Source organism: Convolutriloba macropyga, unplaced genomic scaffold, assembly GCF_964194025.1.
Source record: "Convolutriloba macropyga unplaced genomic scaffold, txConMacr16.3 SCAFFOLD_310, whole genome shotgun sequence".
Lineage (NCBI taxonomy): Eukaryota > Metazoa > Xenacoelomorpha > Acoela > Convolutidae > Convolutriloba > Convolutriloba macropyga.
In genome coordinates this window covers 105,025-129,141 of record NW_027451186.1, presented here as the reverse complement: position 1 = coordinate 129,141, position 24,117 = coordinate 105,025, and the positions used below count along the sequence as shown (strand labels likewise).

At 35.1% G+C, this 24,117-nt stretch overlaps 1 protein-coding gene across 1 annotated transcript in view; it reads left to right on the top strand.

Moving 5' to 3' along the window:
• The window catches only part of LOC142356460 (uncharacterized), a gene marked incomplete at its 5' end in the record, with an annotated part of 69,245 nt that overhangs the window by 40,033 nt on the left and 5,095 nt on the right, over positions 1-24,117 (top strand). The window contains 5 exons of the mRNA XM_075408373.1: positions 12,444-12,557; positions 16,584-16,803; positions 19,184-19,405; positions 20,215-20,366; positions 22,496-22,746. Coding sequence (XP_075264488.1) covers positions 12,444-12,557; positions 16,584-16,803; positions 19,184-19,405; positions 20,215-20,366; positions 22,496-22,746 — 959 coding nt within the window. The remainder of the gene's footprint in view (positions 1-12,443; positions 12,558-16,583; positions 16,804-19,183; positions 19,406-20,214; positions 20,367-22,495; positions 22,747-24,117) is intronic.

The following is a 24,117-nucleotide window of genomic DNA, read 5'->3' as shown; positions in this document are numbered from 1 at the left end:
GATATTCAAAAAGCGTTGAATTGGTTAAAAAAGAAGGAACCACCAATAAGCATGATTGGTTCGTACGACTTACAGAAATATCATAAGCAACTTGGTCGTTTAATTCTTGATGGAAACATACTTTGCCGAAAATTTTATGACCATTCAGGAAAAAATTTTATCAAACAGATTGTCATTCCAAAACAACTGCGAACAGAACTTATATACCGGATTCATAACTCTAAGCTTAAGGGACATTTAGGCATACAAAAGACCTTTCACGGGATCCGAAGGAAATTCTATTTCCCGGGCTACACATAATTTTTGATTACCTATATAAACATTTGCCTCACATGTTTACAAGCTAAATCTCCAAAACACGAAACACTAACTATGCCGTTATCCGCCGTTAGTTCTAATACAAGCCTACCCGCAGACATGTTACAAATTGACATAGTTGTCCAATTACCAAAGAAGGCTACTCGTATATACTAACAGGAATGGGCGTGTTTTCTAAATAAATATTTGCACAGCCCTTAACTTCAATCTCAGCTGAAACAGTCTGTAAATTCCTTATGCAATGGTTTATGCGACATTCCTATATACCATTAGTCTTACTTACAGATCAAGGCACACAATTTACTTCGCGAATGTTAGAAGAGCTCTCAACGCTTTTAGAATTTAAAATTGAACATGCTACTGTGAAACACGCTCAAACAATCGGAGCTTTAGAAAGGTCCCATGGCCCACTGAAACGCTATTTACAAATTTTTGAAAACCAACTGTTAAGGGATTGGCATAAATATGTAGATTTCGCAGTGTTTCAACACAACACTAGTTACCATTCTACAATAGCTTGCCCTCCAACTCTTATCTTCCACGGTAGAATACCGAAAAGTCCATTAGATGTACGCTTCAGTAACAAAAATATATACCACCAGCAAAGCCAATATGACTATATTTCCGATATCTAAAGCAATATGGCGACATTATTCAGTCAAACCAAAGAAAACTTAGTTAATTCTTTCAACAAATATCGGGAATGTTATGACAGAACAGCCAAAGCTGCACCATTAAAAATTACTTGACTATTGCATGTTGCTCAGCCCAAAACTCTCTACAGAACACGAGAAGATTAGTAATTTAGAATGCAAATGGACGGGATTATTTGGAATTGAAAAAGTTCTTACTCGAAGTAACTATTTAATAAGAAAAGTAAAAACAAAAAACACGCAAATCGTTCATAGAGTTAGACTCAAACCCATTAATCAACAATATAAAATTCAAGATCTGCGATATATCGATGAAAAATTGTTTACAGCAGACCCTATGATACCTGAGGCACTGCGTGAACCAAACCTCTTCGGCCACACGCTTGAGGAATTAACTTTTTCTTATGACGAAAATCGACAAGTGAAAGTCCATTCAACAATAGCAGCAGAAGCTAAGTCAAACCGTGAAGCGGAAATTGTAAGGAATAGGACTGCAAAAAATTCGCCAAAAACACCTAATACAGAAAGTACAGCTGATACTTCACCATTTTATACACCCGACTCGGAAAAACAATCTAGCACATCACATACACCGCAGTCCAGTCCTAAATCTGTGCAAAATGAACACAATATTACAGAACTTCCAACAACATCTAATATACCAGTTTCAAACCTAGCTAAACTGTTGAAGGAAAAGCGACATGAACGTGAGTTGGCAAAGCAACAAACAGCAAACACATCACCTACAGTTCAAAAACGCATACCACAACCACAAAAACCAACAACATCAAGTTCCCCCCAAGTAGCACAAACAGTCTCGTGATACGGTCGCGTACGTAAGCAAACGCAGCATTTCCAGTCCTCATAATTGTTTGCTTTTCCTTTATCTTAATTAAAAATTAAGTGTCATTCATTTTTTCTTCAACATTCATTCTCCGCTTATAAATTACTCCATTTACGAGTCAAAAGCCAGTTCAAACAGTGCCATCATGCTTGAATGAGCAAATCATTCCAAATTTGCCTTAGGGTTGTTTGGAATAAACAGATTCCAGACCAAGCCACAACCCAAGTTCATGAATGTTTAGGCATGAACGACAAGTTCCCTAATGTTAATACATTAATTCATCAAAATCTGCTAATTATACAAAACCAAAGTCAAAAATCAAAAAAGTACATACTGAGCGCTTCTTGGCTGAATCTGACCTTTCCATTGATATAACTTTTGACTATGTACCTTTACACAAGGACAAGGGGATTTAGAATTACTTACTGTAACAACAATTCACAAGCTGAACTTCCCGTCAAACACTGTCGATTCCTGCCATTTTGGAAAGGCCATATGCATGCTTCTTTTATTAGCAAGCGCAGTACAGTACTCAGTACAACTCAGTTGAGCAATTTCTAGCAATTCAACGTTTTGCGTTGACTCACACTTACGCCAACTGAAATTCTTTATGTGCTGCTTCCATGAATCTAAACATAAAATCCTATTTTAGAAAGAACTTAGTCAACTAAACACAAAGTTATGAACGTTCGCTCTTTGAAGAGTCCTCCAGATACTTGCGCTTTTTGTTGGGAAACCTGAAGCTACGTCTCATACGTTTATTGGCTCCAGATATACCAGCTTTGCGACCACACTTTCTTGTACTATTTTCTGAATACTGTTGCCCAGACTGCTTAAACGCGTACAAATCTTCCGATAAACCACTGCAACCAGCGTTACGAGTTTTATCCATTTCTTTACTAATCTGGAGAGCGCCTTCTAACCCAGCATAATTCAACAAACTTTTATAACCACCGTGTTTGATAACAGAACCATAATAATAAAGCGTGCTATTAACTCTTTCAGAATCGCGTAAATTACAAGATTCCCATCCCCATACAAAAGATACGCCTAAAGTTGACGTTAAAACAGCATGGGAAGCCAAACTGGGCTGACAAAGGATTAAATCTTGTTGTGGAATGTAAAATTTGATATTAGATTTAACAGCAGAACTCTCGGGATCAGTTTCAACAAACGATATAAATCGTCAACATTTCGAATTAATCTTTCAAATTTTACGGAATGTGTTCCAGGAGCGCAGATAAAATAAAGTTTTTCACCAAAAAGTGTTACTGAAATTGAGTCATCGCCACCGGTTTCAATATGACCATCTGTAATCCAACTATTAAACTGGATAATTCCATCAATTTTTGTCTCTTTAAGAGAATTTGGAACAGAATAGTTTACTAAACCATTTACTGACAAACTGTAACTCCAGGAAAATTTATTAACATCAGAATCGGGACAATATAAATTCTCGTAAATTCGAGGTTCGTGACCATTTGAAATAATATTTGAAGGAACGTGAAAATAATTATCAATTTGTTCAGTAAACTCGATTTCATTATTAATTTCACTTAAAGTATTTACAAAATTATTACCAAACTGAAAAAGCCGGTGATTTGCTAACGCAATTGGTTTGTTAACCCAATCGTTAATTATGTAATGGGAATATCCACCAGACGCAATTTCATTTGTAGCTTCAATCCACGAAGAAGAACATTTTACATCAACAATTGGGACATCCTCCCAACCGAGCTGTTTCAATGCTTCTGGATTTCGAAATTTATTATTGAAAGCTGTTTATTATCTGAAAATAGATATTGCTATGTTAAGTTTTGCAAAATCAGAAAACACTGTTACTCGAGAACTTAAACAAAAAAAGGAAGAGTTTTACCAAGATCTATCAACAATTTCCCATTATTACAAACGCTATTAAGCTATTACCAATGCCATTATAAATGCCATTAAACGTGGCCAGCAAAAACACCATAGTGACCGAACGACAGCAGAACGACCCAAACTATTATCATAGTCAATCAGAAGTCGCTTCAAATACGATTACTCCATCTTCCAAGTACATCATTTGATCAGAACAAAAAACTATTTAAGTCAGTTGAAATTTGCTTTTGAATACAACAGTAACTCAAAGTGTTGAATAAACACACCTTAAAGATAATCTTTCTCGAACTCAAAGCATTCTTACCGTGTTAATCCACAATTGGATTTTGAAAATACATTACCAGTATGCAGATTTACATAGTGCACAATTCAAGCGCACAACATTACAGCTCCTGAACAATCAAAATTACTTGCATTATTTTATCAGTGAGTAAAACTCAACAATGTGACTTACAAAAAAATGCGCCTCTATTAGAAAAATTTTAGTTCAAGTTTTGCAAAATACTTGCAAATTCATTTCAAAGTTGAAATATTACCAGTTCATAAAGTTAGAGATCCTCAAGATAAAAGGGGTGGCTTGAGATCTTGTGACGTCTACATGTAGCGATGTCTTAGACAAAGTTATACAGTCGATTAAATAACGACAAAACATTCCTAAGGAAAGTAAATTTGGCTTGACAATAAAGACTGCCAGAACAACATCTTCAGAGTTTTTGTCTTTCAAAAACACCTCTCTTGCCGCGGGATTATTATTGCACCCAGCAGCAGTCATAAAAAGTTTCTTAACATTGCCTCAAAATGTTCACAGCCATGAAAAACCACAGCCGTGAGAAGAAACCTCCAAAAAGATTACTTGGAAATACCTAATATTTCTCACACTTATAATGCACATCTGCTATAATGACAACAAAATCGAATCACAGAAAGGAATTGATTTCATATATCAACAAAAGCTACTACTGGCTGAAAAATTCGTGAACATCCAATTTCTCGTTTCCCTTTCCAAGATTGAATGTCTCGTTGGAAAATCAATTCAGAAATTTTTCGTTACTTTTAAAAAATTCTTGTAATGACTATTCATTTGGTTGTCAACTTGATCACATGATAACAAATGAAACCAGTTTGAACTTTGATTATCTTCTTCATCACACAGAAAACGAATTCAAATCAGTTCAACTCGACATATTAAACATGAAAAGCGAGATTCGGCGAATATTTGGAACAGAAGAGCAAACAACTAAGCGGACTGATAACGAACGAACAAAAAGAGGAGCCGGCTTAATTGCTTTAGGAGCACTTACAGCGGTTACTGAAGGAGCCTGCGGAGGGTCCAGTCGAGATCGTGAAGACATCGACTTGGCTTTATCGCAGATTGAATTAAACAACCACCGGTGGGCGGAAGTTAAAGGCAAAGTCATCTCAAAAATGTATCTCATCGCTGATCAACTTGAAGATGTAAATTCAGTGCAAAAGCGATTTATTCAGACGCAGAAAAATCACTCAATGGTGTTGATGCAGGCAGTGGACTTTATCCAAAATAATTCAAGATCGTTGATGGCATGCTCTCAACTATTCTATGCAAGGGACCAAATGCTTCAAGTACAGGCGAGGCTTCTTGGATCGTTTTCAGCTTTGCTAAATGAACATAAAAGGTACCGTGTTGCACACTACAGTTATAAGCTAACAATCTTGAACTCAGTGATGATTATGGTAAACAAATTGATTCCCATGGCACTCCTGCCAAGATCAGACTTAGAAGAAATTCTTCGAGATTTAAACCATTGGCAATCAGACACGAACGAACGTCTTTTATTGGCTATACCAATAACACAAATTTTAACCTACTACGAAACAAAAATACTGAGAAATGTCGACCTAGTTGATGATGGGATGTACTTCACATTAGCCATTCCATTTGTCACTGCAGCGATTGTCTTAAATTTGTATAAAGCAGTACCTATACCGATGCCTAATGACGGAACAGGCGGTCATGCATCACAATATATTATTGAATCCGATTTTATAGCAGTTTATTCTACTCAAAAAATAGCGTTACTTTCACAAGATGAAATCAATCGATGTGTCGGATCGAGCGGCTTTTCCGTGTGTATAAACGGTTTCTCTCTAGAAACAGCTCAGGATACGTGTCTCAGATCAATATTGATCAACAATCACCTAACTGCTCTACAAAAGTGCGAAATCAAAACCGTAAAGCTGCCACTGAAAGAAAAAGCGAGAAATTTGGGAAATGGAAAGTGGTTGATAACATCAGCATGATCGAATTTCAAAATGTACATAAGCCAAATAATAAACCATGATCCATTGAAAAGAACACCTTTACCAGGATGCCAAGTCTGCATCATTGAACTTCAATGCGGAACAAAACTTGAAACCACATTTTTAGAAATCAGAGCAGATATGTTTTCATGCCAAAACACAACGCTTCAAAAACTGGATATTAAACTAACTGACCCTTTGAAACATCTTCTTTCAAAAGTTCCGGCAATTGACAACCTGCCACATTTTGCAACCATTGCTCAAGCAAGACAACATTTCATTGAGGAAATACAAATCCAAATGTCAGAAATTCCTGACCACCAAAGACCATCGTTGAACAAATTAGATGAAATCGCCCAACCAATTTTAATGAATATGCAGAGTATTCGACCTAGCTTAAAGAATCGTTTCACGCAAAGTGACACTTGGAAAATGTCTTTCATAATTGGCACAATCTCTTTTATAATCTCAATGATATTACACGCTCTCATAAATTACGTTTGTCAAAAATATAGTCGACGATATTCAAAAATGCGAAAGTTTGTTGTGGGCTCATTCGGAATTCACCCACGACAAATACTAGTGGTATCAGAAAATGAAAGGCAGACACTTATGCTACAACCTGGAAACCGACTGACAGCAGAGACCATTGTCATTACGAACAAACAATTGTCAAAGCTTCTTGGACCTACAGCTCCACAACGACAGGAACTCCAAGTAATGCAACCATCTTAAGACGTCGACCTATTTTGCCAGCACTTGGCCAATAATCTCAAATCAGCTTAAGAAAAACAAAAACACTTTAATATAATTTATATAGCTTACACGAAGTAAAGGTTGCTGCAAGGCGCTTTCTAATTTTAACCTAAAGTTCGCATGAAAGTTTTATAGAGGCGCAGTGATCTTTTTGAGAGGCACATTATTCTTTTAAAGAGACACAATGCTATATTGTTCTTTTAAAAGGGTTACATTGTTCTTTTTATAGAGGCGCAGTGTCGTATACAAATTCCTTATCCAGATTTGATATGAATTACACTTTTGTATTGGTTGAAATTCTGATTTGGTAAAATGAATTTGTAGATATTTAGAAACGGATTGTGATTGGTTTATTAGATTGACTTACAAAAACAATTGAAAAAGTTGCATGAAAGAGTTAGAAGAGATAGAGTGTTAGAATAAAGTTGCCAAAAGATGTTTTGAAATTGAGAGAATTAGAGGGAATCTGGTCAGAACCTGCATCTGAAATAGTTAGAAAAGATAGAAGTAAAAGTGATAAAAGAGGTACATTTTGTACAACCTTCTATTAAACCTGACAATGATAGGATTGCGCTTTTTAGTCAGGCGATGAGCAAATGGAATGTCCGAGGCCTCAACAACTGCGTCGACTTGATCAATGATTTCCAGCACTTTGTCAATAGTCTCATTGTAATACTCGCGTGTTTTGCCCTCGTCCATTTTGAGATAGAAATGTTTTCATTTTCTCGCCTGTTGCTCGACTCGTGCACATCACTTTCTGACAAGGTTTTCAGGTTGCATCTATTTTTTAAGTCAACCATTTCTGTTTTGACGTGTTTTGTTTAAAAATTTCCGGGGAATCTTGGACAGCACGTGGAATTGATGCTTCAAGTTTTGTTGCATTTGGGCCATGATGTCGGGAATGGCATTTCTCTTGGCATTTCGAATGATAGCTTCTAGGTTTGCGTCGGGTTTTCAGCTACACTCAATTCCGTACAGCCTTTTTTGCAACTGGAGTTCATCCCAGATATCTCAAAGGAGTTAGGATAGTTTGATTTGCTTGGCTGTGGCTGTTGTGGTGTTCATTCGTCATCACCATTGCCGGTATAACATCTATGTGGTATAAAATTCTATTTCTAGTAACTGTTTGTAAAAAAAATGAGCCAAACAAGACAGGTTCGAAAGGTTCATGAGAATATGAATAATTTTCTTAAAAAATTCTGCTAATCGCCTGAAACAATTATGGAAAATAAAACAAACTGATAAAACAAAAGCGTGCTCAATTTTTTACCTCTGGCTTTGAGTTCTTTGGACAAAACTTAACCCTATTTGCCGTAGTTATTGCTACTTGTTTTCCAATTATTTCGGTTAATTTTTGTACTCAATAAAGTAATAGTTCAATTTTACGCTTTATCGCTCTTAAATGTAAATAATGGCTACAAATAACTTAATTGCTATAAAAAGAAAGAAACAAAGATTTTATTTCTTTTATCAAGTACCGAATAGGTAACAACAAGCACAAAAAATAACTTGCTAAAAACATGATCATGGTGGACAGGCAACGGGGTATTTAAATCCACATGCCCTGCCCTTAGAGACTCTGTAAATTGGCAGTTGGAGTCTTTTAATAAAGAAGTTGCTATGATAAAAAAAAACAAAAAAAAATGAAAACTTGAAAATTATTTTTTTTTGCTAAACTCTTCAAAGTTTAACAGCAGCCTATTTAACCTAGTTAAACCCACTGGAGGCATGAAATAGGCCTCCAAGTATTTTTTGGTTTAAAAATTCTTCCAAGTTTTTGAGAAGCAATTTTAGCGGGAAAATTCAAAAAAAATTTTAAAAATATGCAATAACTCGGCAACAAGAACGGATTTAGAGCTCACATTTTTCCACATAAATCTCATTCCCAAACTAGATGTCTGGTAGAGTTTATCCAAGAGGTTGTTTTTTGGATTTCCTGGAAAAATTATACAGAGATGTATATTACTATATCATCGTTTTTAACCAAAAACTTATCCCTAATTTTATGATAAAAACAATTTCATAATTTTTTCGTTTGATCCAAAAGTATTGTAGGGAAGAACATCGGCATTGCTCAATGCATTGAAGAGCTTCGAAGTTTAACTGATCGTTTTTCAATCATTCGCTTACAAGAGGGTTCCATTAGCAATGTTTTTGATGCACTTCGCGTAAGTCTGTAAGTATTGATGGCGAAAAAGATAATACAGATTTAATATAACTTTCACAATGTAATCCACTCATTGACTTCAAAACTAGCCTGAATAACTGGTGCATATAAAGCTGGTATATGATAGGTATATTATGATGCCGAGGTGTTTACATACAGGCTTAATGGAAATGCATTTGTTATCAATATCAACTATATCTAATTTCGCTTGACTTTAAAATCCTTTGAATGGTCTTTTGAATGGTCTCAAATTGTGTGATCTAGTGTATTCAGAGCCTTCCGTACATCCAAAAAGAAGCAATTTATGTTCTTAACATCCCAATTTTCCCTTATGTTCTCGGTTAACTCAACTAAGGCATCATTTGTACTATGATTATTTCGGAAGCCAAAATGACAAGGTGAGAGGAACTCGAATCACTCAAAAAAGTTGTATAACCTTGTATACATAGCAGGTTTAAAAATTTTGCTCAATACAATTAGAAGTGAAATAGGGCGTTAGTTATTTTCTCTTAACTTACTGCATTTTTTGTGCAGATCAAGTGCCTTTGCATTCCTGATCAATTCGGGAAGAAGCCATTAGTGAGGGAACAATTAATAATATGCGCCATGTAGTGAACCGTAGCAGGGGCTGGTAATTTAATTATAATATTACTTAAGCCATCATTACCATACAATCTTTTATGATCTAAGCTATCAATGAGCTCTTTAACTTCATACTCTGAGACCGGGTATAAATAGAAAGACATGTCATTGTCTGGAATAAGAACAGGAAAAACGGTACTGGTCGACTGTCGAATATTTTTAGGTACACTGACGAAAGATCAATTGAACTTTTCTGCCACGTGACCGAGATCTGACTGGTTCGCTTCACAACAAAATGGCAGAATGGGAATCTTTTTTGAGTGCAAACTTCTGCCGCTAAATTTATTAAGTAAATGATCAGTTTGCTTCGAATCACCAATGCAAGACATAAACTTATCTGCATAGAAAGTCTTTTTTTGATTTTTTGTTTGTGTTTTTAAAATTTTTACGGTGAATTTTGAAATTCGCCAAATAATCTGGATTTTTGAGCTTTTATTTATGAGCTTTGTTGAGCTTGGTTTTTCTTATGATTCTTCGAGGAATTTTCCAACCGTTTAGGTTTGTCATTTGATTTGATTTCCTTTTCATTTTGCAGTAGGGCAAACTTATCAAAGACCTTAATAAAATTCGAGGTAAAGGTTTCAGAAGCAATGCTTGGATCACTACTTCTTAGTATTTCAACTTCTCTGAGACTCAGGTGTCCTTGGAGTTCATGCAGGAAGAGCTGTACCCGAGATTCATTATGCAAAAACTTTAATTTTCAAAATTTACACTGAGCATCAGTCTGATCGAGGTCGTTGACCGAATAACTAGCTAGAATAGGATAATGGTCGGCAATGTTTTCATGGAACAGGATATTTGATGTAATTGACGGAACTTTCAGCTAGATGAAATGATCTAAGCAGGTTGATGAATGATCAGTCTCTCTAGTTGGACGATCCGAACTATGAAACTGAAGCCGTTCGCATTTAATTTATCGTCGTAGATACTGCTTATTAAATTCTGAGATTTTGTTTTCATGTTAAAATCATCGCATGTTATAAGAGGTATTGTGGCAGAAGTATTACTTTGCAGATGTTCATCAAGTAAATCAATGAACTGGTTTTTGTTAGTTCTATGATTATTGTTAATCAACAAGGTTTAAAATATGTATGATTCTGTTATTTTCAACACATATTGCCTCCTCAAATGGAGCTTGCAAGATTCTAATTATTGTCGCATCCTTATGGACTTGAATCATCACTCCTCCGCTAAACTTGTTACGATTTTTCACCTGAGTCCAGGTAAAAGAAAATTAGAAGTGCCATCGTCATCATCTAAGTGTGTCTTCGTAAGGCATATCACACTGGAATTTGTTCAAATCTATATATAAAAGATTCCAATTCCAGCAGTTTGTTCCTGATTGAGGGGATGTTTAGTTGCAAATCAGATATTATATGGGAGGGTTGAGATGTAGAGGGGTGATCAAGGGAAGGTAGTGGTTTGTGGAGGGGTTCAAGAGACTTGTGAGTTATTGTTTGGTGAGAAAAAACCATTAAAACAGGCATGAACGTCAGAGAAGGGGTATTTAAGCACTGAGCCACCTTCATATAAACCGACAATTTTGTGAACTCTAGTGTTGTTGCTCCACATGTAGTGCAGTACGCCTTCACGCCGGGTTTTTCTGATGCGGTTTTCAGTTTTCATAATGTTCTTGAAAACGAATCTAGGTTTGGTGATCTCCTCAACCACGCTTATATACTTCATGTCATCCACATCTGCCAGCTTGCTTTTCTTTTTAAGAAGGTTCAATTTTTACACCCTTCTATCGAACCTGACAATGATAGGATTGCGTTTTTCAGTCAGGCGATGAGCAATTGGAATGTCCGAGGCCTCAACAACTGCGTCGACTTGATCAATGATTTCCAGCACTTTGTCAATAGTCTCATTGTAATACTCGCGTGTTTTGCCCTCGTCCATTTTGAGATAGAAAATTTTTTCATTTTCTCGCCTGTTGTTCGACTCGTGCACATCACTTTCTGACAAGGTTTTCAGGTTGCATCTATTTTCTAAGTCAACCATCTGTTTTGACTTGTTTTGTTTAAAAGTTTCCGGGGAATCTTGGACAGCACGTGGAATTGATGATTCAAGTTTTTGTTGCATTTGGGCCATGATGTCGGGAATGGCATTTCTATTGGCATTTCGAATGATAGCTTCTAGGTTTGCGTCGGGTTTTCAGCTACACTCAATTCCGTACAGCCTCGCTTGGGCTTTATTGCAACTGGAGTTCATCCCAGATATCTCAAAGGAGTTAGGATAGTTTGATTTGCTTGGCTTTGGCTGTTTTGGTGTTCATTCGTCATCATCATTGCCAATATGAAACTATTTAATAAGTTTATCACAACAATCAGGCTAAATTGTAAATACAAAAAACCACCATTTTATAATATAAAAATCCAGGCGGACAAATTGTTACTCCGTATAATCTTGACTGCGGTGCATATTCGCGAAATTGCTGTCAATTGAATTATTTTTTCACGAATGTAATTTGCCGGCGACGGGTCATGATGCCAGCGCTATAAACGCCAATACTTTAAGGATTGCGGCGCTGTCTCGTTGAATAATTGCAGAAATGCGCTGAATTCGGTAATTTAAAATTTCGACGTAATTCACTTCATTTTTACGAAATTTTATTGCTAATCTCATTGCATGAGCAGGTGAAACTTTGAATTAAAAATTTTTCATTTTTACTGCAATTTACTTCATTTCGTGCATTAGTCCGCCGCACCGATACCGAGCTGCAAAGGGACGATTTGCCCTCAATTGTAAGTAATATCCGCACCCGCCTATCTTAATACATGGGAAAAGCCAGATGCTGGGAACTTCACTTATTTGAAGTTTTTGTCAATTTCGAAGCGAGTTTTTTTTTTTGGGGGGGGGGCATTGTTTTTCGTCAAAACGTGGACCCAGGCTGTACTTATTTCAGGATTTGGGGGAAGGCTGGCCGAATCTTCCGATTGCAAGAACAATAGTCCTGGCTCTGGTTGATAAAAATGCCAACCCGAATGTTGACGCTTGGGCATGGGCAAACATACGAAATGTAAGCTAAAGTGTTATATGAATGATATTTCCGAAAGTGTCAGGATTCTATAACCTGCAGCAGTGTTATATCAATTCCGATTTTCTGCTAATTTGTTCTTTAATTAACTTTTCACGAAAGTATCAGGAAATACCGTGAATGATTTTTCACAGAACCACATTACTCCTCAAATACACTATGCAAAGTACACCTGAAGATTTTCCAGAAAGCGTATGAAAACAACATTTTGTGTTCATTCAATCGGGTCATTTTGCAATAAGTTTTTCTTACTAGCAGAGGGTTTGTATAGTCCCAGGTTACCCATACTTGGAAAACTTGGTACGGCCGTAGTACGGCACCGTATAAGTCTTAGATAAAAACCGTACTATGTTCTTGTCAAATTTACTACGGCACCGTACTACGGCCGTACAAAGTTTTATAAGTTGCCGTGCTAATGCCGTATCAAGACTAATAGGGTGCCGTAGTAAGGCCGTACCAAGATTAATAAGGTTTTTAAGGTAAAATAATAGCTGGAAAATTGAGAAGGCTCCAGTCAAGTTGAAAAACCGACCTTTGAGACTTTACCAGTATGCTCTGGGTGTGTTCCCCTCCTCCTTTCTCATCCGGTTTACGGTGACCGGCTACGGCGGAGTTACAAACTAAAGCTATGGGAGAATTGAGCAGAGCACTAGATTTAAAAAACAAGGCTTGGAAAGCTCTCTCCAAAACAGACAAACTTAAGGTAAAATAGTACCTGAAAAAAAACCTAATTACTGCACCAGAACCTACACAAAATGCGGGACTCCTACATTGAATTTTGTCACCTTCCGGCAACTCTAAGACCCGACAGAAAAAAAACGACGCTTTAAAATAAAGTTTGCAAACAAGCAGTTAGGAACAACTAAGTGAGGAACTTTTTTTCTAGTAGAGCTATAAATAAAACTTTTTTTGCGATAGAACCTACTCAAAACGTGGGACTCTTACTTGCTTTTGGTTAGCTTTAGACAACTCTAAGACCCGATTGCAAAAAATATGTTTCAAAATAAAACTTTCAAATAAGCAAAAAGCCTCAACTAAAAGAGGAACTTTTTTCTATACAAGCTAAACCAAAAGTTCATTTTGCACTTGGATACACACAAAAAGTGGATTTAATACGTTGGATTTGGTTAGCTTTCGAAAACTCTAAGACGCGACTGCAAAAAAAGACATTTTAAAATAAAATTTTCAATTAAGCGACAAACCTCAACTAAGAGACGAACTTTTTTTCTATACAAGCTAAACCATAATATTTTTTGGCAACTGGACCCACACAAAAAGTGGGACTCCTACGTTGTGTTTGGTTAACTTTCGGCAACTCTAAGACGCAATTGCAAAAAAAAACGTTTTAAATTAAAATTTTCAAAAAGGTGAAAAAACTCAACTAAGAGAAGAACTTTTTTCTATACAAGCTAAATCAAAAGTTATTTTTGCACTAAAACCTGCACGAAATGCGTGACTCCTGAGTTGATTTTTGTCACCTTTCGGCAATTCTAAGACCCGACAGAAAAAAACAACGTTTTAAAATAAAGTTTGCAAACAAGCGATTAGGAACAACTAAGTGAGGAACTTTTTTCTAGTAGAGCTATATTTTAGTAGAGGAACTTTTTTCTATACAAACTAAACGAAAAGTTCTTTTTGCATCTGGACCCACACAAAAAGTGGACATCTTACTAGCTTTTGGTTAGCTTTTGACAACTCTAAGACCCGATTGCAAAAAAAGACGTTTCAAAAAAAAATTTTCGAATAAGCGAAAAAAGTTAACTAAGAGAAGAACTTTTTTCTTTACAAGCTAAACCAAAAGTTCTTTTTACATCTGGACCCACACAAAAAACGTGACTCCTACTTGCTTTTGGTTAGCTTTTGACAAGTCTAAGACGCGATTGCAAAAATAAGACGTTTTAAAATGAAAATTTTCAAATAAGCGAAAAAACTCAACTAAGAGAAGAACTTCTTTCTATACAAGTTAAATCAGAAATTTTTTTGCACTAGAACCTACACAAAAAGCGGGACTCCTAAGTTAATTTTTGTCACCTTTTCGCAAATCTAAGACCCGACAGAAAAAAAACGACGTTTTAAAATAAAATTTGCAAACAAGCGATTAGGAACAACTAAGTGAGGAACTTTTTTTCCAGTAGAGCTATTTTTTAGAAGAGGAACTTTTTTCTATACAAGCTAAACGAAAAGTTCTTTTTGCATCTAGATCCACACAAAAAGTGGACTCTTACGTTGCTTTTGGCTAGCTTTCGACAGCTCTTAGACGCGATTGCAAAAAAGACTTTTTAAAATCAAATTTTCAAATAAGCGAAAAACCTCAAATAAGAGACGAACTATGTTCAATACAAAATAAACTGTATTGTGTTTTTTTTAGCCATTTAGATGACAAACTATAGAAGAATTCGAAATAATAAAAATTTTGATTTATTTTTATTAAAGCGATCAAATGCATTTATTGTTTTGCTTTTGAAGATTCTTCTGAAATCATTCTTGTAAATAGTTTAAGTATTCAGATTGTGGGTCTCCAAGAAAAATCGTGTTGTTGTGAATGCTCAAAAATAACTGAAATTTCAAATAAGCCGAAATTTGAATATTATTTTTTCTGAAACCAGAACAGATTTAATTGAACCGAACGCAAACCAAACACATTAGTTTTTCATTTTTTCTTATAAACTGTGGGCCTGTATTTAGGGATTTATTCGCCAGCTATATAGGTGGTGCTGAAAACTTCATGTTAAACAGAGTGCTAATTTTGTTTGATTCACTTAAACCGCACCGCAAAACTTTTATTTTTTCGAACTCAATTTTACAGCTAACTTCTTTTTGAGACATAACACGTAAGCATTGGTCTTGCTTAGAAATTAAATTTTTAGTTTTGACGTGTTTGATGAATATTTGGAGTTAAAAGTCTTTCTGGTTGATTTTTTACATTAACTACAAAAGATATTGGTTAGAGATTCAGTTGAAGAAAAAATTGTGAAATTTGAGTGTAATACACTCACTACTTTAGGAATCAATTGAAACTCAACTCAAAAGTCTCCAAATGATGATACAAAATAGATAAAGACACAAACAACAGAAATTGGCACCAAAAACTTTGAAGAATTCTTAAATGCGCCCCAAATTTAGTAAATTATTTTTTACAGAAACTAGAGCACAATTAACTGAACCGACCGTAAAGAATTAAAAAGAACTTTTCTTTAGTTTACTTTAAACTGTGGGCCTGCAGTTTGGAGTCTAATCACCAGCTGTGTGTAGGTGCGACTGACAGTTTAATGGGTAAAACAGTGCAAATATTATTTGATCCTCTTAAACCGCAAACCTTTTGTTTTTCCGAACTTCAGTTCACAGGTAATTCTTTTTTGAGACATATTACGTAAGCATTGGTCTTCTTTGGAACAAAATCTCAGTTTTGACGCTTTTAATTGATTTCTGGAGTTGAACATTTTTCTGGTTTATTAATGAAATGAACTCCAGAAGATATTATTAGACTTCCAAATTTCGGTCCGGCCATACAAGGGGCGTAACAGGTTTTTGCTATTTCGAACTGTTTCAAGGTAAATTTTTTTTACCGTCAGGCGTACCTGCAGAGCAAATTAATGTTTGAAAACAATACCTTGGAAAAATTAAAAAACTTGTTACGGCCTTATACGGCGCCGTACTAAGGTTTGTAATTTTTCATAGAAGTGAAAAGAGCCAAAAAGTAATGAAAAAATGATTTGTATGAGATAAGCGTTGTTTTTAAAACCGGTTTTTAGGAAAGTAGACTTTAGAAATTGGTAATTACATCAGCTTGATTCGGTGCCGTAGAAAACTTATTACGGCCTTATGCGGTGCAGTACAAATTTTGTAAGTTTTCTACGGCAGCGTATAAGTCTGAGTATGTTTTTAAAGTTTCGTCAAAGGTGGGCAACCTGGGAGAGGAGGAGCTGTAACTAAACGGATATTCTTGACATAAACGTACTCGGATTTTTTTTCCGAATTTACCTCTGTAACTTGAATTGGGTTCTTTAGACAGGAGGAATTTTCCCGTTTTACATCAGCACGGATGAGAAGGTCAACACAGGCTTACTGGAAATGTATGCCCGTTCGGCATATTTTGTGAGGAAATATAAAAACTTTGCGGACTTCAAGAAGGAACGAGATCAAATCTTCTACGACATTTGCCAGATTCCCTATCACATTTATCCTGTTCATCAAGACAGGAGCAACACCTATCAACTGGCTAACATAGGTAATACTGGATACCTTTCTGTACCCCTAACGCTGAGTCAAATTCAGTACTGAATCAGAACGAAATTCAGAACGTTATCAGTACTGATGTGGAGTCTGATTCGGATCACATTTTGCCCTGTATTTGTCTGATTCAGACTCTGATTCAGACTCTGATTTATCTCTGAATAGGAAATTCCATAGCCTTTTTACGTTTTTAATGCTAAAGATTGGACAGTTAAACGTTTAATTAGAGCTTTTTATAATGACGTCAATGAAAAATTGTAGACAAAGACCGTCCATTTATGCAAAAAGTTCAGTCATAGAACTTTCATTTCTGGAAAATCTATGAATATTCTGCAGTTTCTTTGGTTAATTTTTGAAAACAAATTTGTACGGTAAGTCGGCTACTTGTTTTCTATTTCCATCAGTTGAAAACTAACCGATCTGACGGGATTGATATACCACACATCTATCCGTTTTATCGGTTGGGTTACATGGTTTACCACTTTTATTTAAAAAAAAAACTAAATTTAATTTTTCTCAAAACTTGGTAAAAGTATAAGCATGTGTCACTGATTAAATAAATTTACGCTCATTAATATTTATTTCACTGTTATTTTTATAAAAGCTTAAATAAAGTTTGTTGTTGGCAAAAACTTCGATTTTAAAAATAAGCATTGTTCAGTTTTGTTCACTGCTCTCAAACTTGATATGTTGTCCTCTAATTAAGTTCATACACCCGCTATGAGCAAAGCTACATTGGTTTTTGAAAATGATGCTGTGTTCCTTTGTGAACATGGAACAGAATAATGTTGGCTTTTTTCTTTTCATTCAAAAAAAATGAGCATAGGGGCACCAACGCTATTTATCAGAGTGACGAGTTGTCAACAAATCTAACGTGACCTAGAGAGATTGAAAAATGGCCTCTGTATTCTTTTATATATTTTTGATGGGGTGGAAGGAATGAAATGGTAGTTGATGTAGCTATTACCATTTTAAACATACGATAATCAACATTACGGAACTAAAACCACATCGCACTGAGTAAATAATCTTACCATGGTTGCTGTTTTCCGCACACATGTATCAAGATCAGAAAAATAGGTGAGAATTTCTGTTGGTAGTTTTCGCATTTTAAATGTGCGTAAAATGGTGAAAATGGAGAATTTAGCCAATTTGTTTTAATTTATTTACGTTTTGTCTACAATTTTTGCTTGGTCACTGGGCAAATTTCAGCAAATGTGGTTTTCAAAACGTAATGAAAAACAAAACTGGAAGTCAAACCAGTTGTTCAAATTTCTGGCAATTTATTTTTAACTTCGTTTTTGGTTCTTTGTCTTCAAAACTAAACAAATTGGGGTGAAAAAATTTGGTTAATAAAAGTGTTGTTTTTTTTATTTAACTGTTTAATCTGGACGATTAATTCATGGACTGTGGATTCTGACTTACCTTTGGCATACAATGTAAGAACACAAATTATAACGCGTGGGCTTTTTTTGAAATCATTTTGGTGCTTATATTTCATTGGAATGGCTTTATCCAACTTTTTGTCTGCAAAAATATATAAATTTTACAAATAAACCCGACTAATTACCGTGAATAAAATAAATTATCTCAATGTACCAAAAAGCAAAAAAAAATTTGGGTGCAAACAGATTGGTAATATACGGCTGGGGGAGGGTTACAGAAAAGAGCAGTTGTGTAATCATAACCTTTGGATGGAATGGCTGTTTTTCTACCAAAATGGAGGGCAAAACATTGCCTCTAATGTATATTTGCTCCTGTGAATTTATTCGAATTTGTCATTGTTGTCCACGAATGCTCTCAATCACGTGTTACATAAATCAAAGAAACCCTAATTTTTGAACAATTGCATTCAAGGCCGTCGCATTATTAAATGCAGTTTAGGAAGCCAAAGCGCAATTGTCCATATAAGATGACTCTTGATAAAATTTGATTTCTGAACTGTTTCTCAAGTATACAAATGAGAAATTCATAAAATGTTTTTTTTTGGTCAAATGTACTTGATAAATTTGCAAATGGTAAAGTGTACTTTTTGCTCAGAATGCTTAGCATTGCTAAGTATATTGCTATTGGCCCAGGTAACCCGGGTTTTCTGGGCCTTTTCCGTTTGTGCCCCCCCCCCCCCCCCACTTAGTCGGCGTACATTATTTGCAACCCCCGGGAGCACGTGCCATTTTTTTATATAATGATTTACTATGTAATGACACGTGCTCTGTAACTGGGGGCGCATAACGTACTGGGGGCACAAAAGGAAAAGATCCGTTACTTTTTATGAAAATTTTTAGATCCTGTTTTGGGTATTGGCGTTTAATTCTTTAAATTGATTCGAATGCCGATTTTGAACTTGGGCTAACCGCTAATTTGCTTCTTCACAGGTATGAGAATGCCCCAATACGTCCAGCTGAGATATAAAAGTGGGAAAGTTCTCTCGATCTCCTTCTCGATTGTTCGAGAGCAAAGAACTGCCTTTTTCCGCGTGTTTGTCAAGTGTGATGGAAACAGGGCTAATGCCCTTAGCTTTGATTTCACCATGGATTTTGAAACGCCCAAGGCCTCAGCCTTCGATCGGATGCTAACAGTCGATTGCATCGCACTGGGTAAAAAATATAATAAATTTATTTACTTTCGAGTTCTTAACATTGATTTTATCCAAAATTAAACCAAACGTAAAACACAAAAGGACCTCAGAGGATCGTAAGACGATGTCTTCTCAAAATCCCTTCTATTTAGGGTGCTTTTTGTATAAAAAATATCAACCACTTAAACCAAACTGTATGAACAATCGGAGAAAAACAATGAAAAACACCCTGTATTAACGTTTGCATTTTCTGATAGGAATCGACCAGTATTTTGTATGTATTTCAATGAAAAACTGACTGTTTTCAAGTAGTTTTCAAGGAGTGAAACAAGTTTGCGACTTATTTTCCCGGGATTGTCAAGTTTTTTTATCCCTGGGTTGCTATTTCTTAGTAGTCAAAAAAGGGGCGTACATGATGTAATAAAAATCATAACGTATTTCCTAGTACGAACCTTCTATGGAATAAAAAAGAGTATGAAACTTGATTGTTTTGGTAAATTGCAGGAAAGAAACATTTGAAAAAGCAGAAAACAGTGAGGCTTATTAGTAAGCCAAGTGATATGACTCGTATGAAATCATTTACGATCCTTGGATCATCTTTGGATAATATTGATAGAACATGATCAAGCCCCGTTGGAATATAATAATCTATAATTGATATGTTTACACCTTTATGATTGTATGTGAGTATGTTCGTATGAACGTATTAATTGTAATGGCTAGTCCACACCTTGGGGGGGGGGGGGGAGAGGACGAAGCAGTTCCTCCTCTCTTTTAACTAACCGACACTTCGAAATTGTTCACTTTTTAACTTGTTCACACTTTCAGAGAATGGTTCCCCTACGTGTGAAGAGTTTGATGTGAACAAGGATGAATCAATTGTGTCAGTGACTGTAGAGTGGATAGGCAACACTAACAATGGCTGGAGAAATGATGGCCTCAAACGTGTCACACTCGACATCGCTGTTGATCTATACGATGTAAGGAAATTCGGATCTATTCTTGTTGTCCCCCCTCCCCCCAAGCTCAGTGGGTTTATATCTTTTACGCCCTCAGGCGCACGTGCTATTTTTTACATAGTAATGTGCTATATAACAACATATAATTTGTAACTGGGGGCGTAAAAACACTGGGAGGGGGGAACAGAATAGATCCGAATTTTCAATTCCATTGAGATGCAAAAAGGAGAGTAAATTGATGAGTATATTTGGATGACAACAGTGACAATATCTTGTCACATTTCCTCACTTTACGCCAGTACCGCTCCGTGAAAAATTGATACAATAACCCTGAACAAAAAAATGCATAAATTTTGTCGATCATTTTCTTAATAGATCTTTCATAAATTTTTCAAGCTGCGAAGCTGTAAACTGAACGTAGCTTTATTGCATTAATCTTAGTTTTTTTACAATTCAAAGAAATTGTATTGGGGGCGCTATCTTTTTACTACTCGAAAAGGACTTATGGTGATCTATTTTTTGTTCTTTTATCGGTCCAGTTGTTCTGAAACAGGATATAAACGCTTTCTAAAGACAGTGAAAAAAGTAAGTGTGAAACTCAATTTTTTCAGTTAAAGGTCTTTGTCTCATTTCTCTAAATTACTATTTTTGAGTTTAGAATCATTTTTGACCGTTTGAAGCCAATGATACACTTCAAGGTTCAATTTTCAGCCTTTTTTGCAATTTTGTCATATTGGACCCGTTTTTAACAGTTTTTGTTTTTTGTGTTCTTCAAATTTTTATAGCAGTTAGGAATTTTTGTGCTTCAATTTAGTTGTTGTAGCAAATTTGGCAGCCTTCCAATTTAATGGATATTACTTTTGTGTTGTTTTGTTAAAGATGTTCGAGTAATTTGATGCAAATTTTGGTCCCATTTTCCTCTGTTTTTTTAAGGTTTTTCCCTACTTCTTCGGATTTTGCTTTTCTGTCTATAGGTTTTCTTGTGCAATGTAGATCCATTCTATAGGCTTTTTATCCATAAGAGGTTGAAGCGAAAGCTAGACAAGGCATTTTGTATTTTCAAAAGTAATACAAATTTCACTAAAATAAATAAAACCAAGCGATGTGTTTAGATTTAACTCTTACTTCTTCCGTCATAGGTGTTTGTACCAATTATCTCAGCTAGTAATAGTAATTTTAGAATCATTTTGCAACCTTTGATGCAAATATTAGACTTTCGAATCCAATTTTGAGTTCTAACATCTTTGAAAATTTTCCAAAGGGATTCTCCAGAACAATTGTTGTGGACTACCGCATTCGCTTTTTTATGGATTTTTTGAAAACTTTTTTTGGTTTTTGTCTCTTTCTTCGACTTTCTCCCGGTAAAACGCATTTTTTGTTTTTTCATCAGTTGATAGTCGATCAGTGAAAGAAAATTATTTTATTACACTTTTTTTGCGAATAGTTGTTCATTTGTCGCAGATTCAGAGGGCTTTTTTCAGCTATTTTTTCCTTTTTGAAATTCTACTTTTCCTATATCAATTTTTTGTTATTAATGCAAAGAAGTAGGAGGTTATTTTTGTTCAGCAAATACTTGGATCGTGCTTAAATGAATATCTAATTGGATTCCATTCCAGAGTCTTCTGGCTGTGTTTATTTAAGATCTGTTCACATATTTTAACGATTTTGGGGCGAAAAAGCGAGTAGTTGCAGGCGTGAAAATTTAAAAGTACTTACAAGTAGAGTGAGGAAAAAGTGTTTGAATAAAAATTCGCTTTCTCGCTTGTGAAAGCGACCAAAATGAAATAACAAATTCAAATTTTTAGAAGAATTTTTAAAAAGCATTATAGCCTCTGAAAAGGTGTGAAACAGCATCAATTCACTCATGTATCTGCTCGGCTTATTATGGTCGAACTTAACCAATTTTTTTCGATTTTTAGCATGTGATCCTTCACGAAATTCGCCGAATAGACGAAATCTATTTTGCTTGAAATTGTTTTGTTTTGTTATTAGACTCAGTTTTTCTAAGAGACAATATCTGGATAATTAAAAAGCTTCTAACTATCTTCATAAACTGCAATTAATATTGTCAGGTACCCTTCTGTAAAACTCAATTTATTAGGTTTTCCTTCATTTCGTCAATTTTATACTAAAGGCTGAATTTATTTAAGCAACCGACCACTGTGCCCACTACCACAACTACAACAACACCAACAACAACAACCACAACAACCCCAACAACAACTACAACTACGTCATCAACAACAACATCAGGAATAAAAACTTCTAGCACAACTTCCGTGGTAGCTCAGGAATCAACAAGCACCAATAAACCAGACATCGTACCACAAAATAGAGAAAACAAGATTGAGGATAGAAAATCAGCTGGGGAGTATCTACAGGACTTGACAGAAGAACTAACGTAAGTGTATTATTATAACACGGCTCTCGTGATTTCATTATATGTCAATACCGAATACTGGATTAGAATGACGAAGCTAAGGTTAAGTCATGCTCAGGTAAAATCAAGATTTATGTAACTTCAATTTTATCCTGGCAAAAATTTTCCCAAACTTTGTATAAGTATATTTTCGTTAACTTTTTGTAACGCATTTCTGAGTCAAAATGCAAATGCTTAGTAATTTTTTTTCTTTTTTCGAGGCCCTGAACTGTGTTATTATTTTTGGAACAACTAAACGAGAAATTTGATGGTTAAGATCCCGAAAAGGACGATCAAAACATTGTCTCGATTGGGGGTCTTTAACGAGTAAAAGGGTAGAATCACTGCCTAATTTGTTGTTGATAAAAGAGTTGAAATAGGCCCCAAATTGCAGTTGTGGCAATGACAAAAACACAAACTTTTTTTATTGACTACAGGTACATTTCGTTCAAGTGAGTCTTCTCTGTACTTTTTTCTAATAAAAATTGTGACTTTTTCATCAGCATACTTAATTGCCCAAATCTCTGCAAGGTTTCTCATCGCTAAATTACGTAATCTAATAAACAATTCAGGTAGTTTTTCCGAGTCACTGATCAAGCAACATTTTTTGCTTTCTTATTAGAACATATATTATTCTTAGTACTCATATTAGGTCAAATAAGCTTTGTAAGATTTCTTAGTCATACAAACATCATATATAATTTCTTGGAGATCGTACAAGAATCATACTTAATTTCTTTGGTTTCATGCTAAGATTTTACTAAAAAATCAAATTCAGACAGTGTGATATCATAAGACATATGATCCTTGTATGAAATGGAAGAAACTTCAACTAGGGTTACGTGATTTGTTTTAATCGAACAGAGTAAGTTAGATTTGACATACTTATACTTTAACTGAACTTACCCTAACGTTAGTCACTTCTTCCAACCTAACCTCAATTTTATTTAAAAAGTTAAGGCTCCGCTACATTAAAACGGACTTAAACTACTTTACGCGACCCCACTTTAATACTACTGTAATTATCTATGTTTACGATTGAGATACTATGACTTAACCTAAATTTTTTAAAATATTTTTACCTCAACTGAAAAACTTAAATTTAACTTAATTTATCTTACGTTTATTTTTGTACATAACGTTCATTACTAAATTGACCCTTATAATTTTTTGAAATCATTGAGAATAACTTAGCATTAACCGCTAAAGCAAAACAGACATGTGATTTTAATATAATCTAGAGAAAATTTAAAGTTTTTAATGTAAAAATAAAAAAAATGGTTATAGTAAGTTACAGTGAGTCAACAAAAAGCAAACTTACTTTAACAATTAAACTGAATGACATTTCTCAAA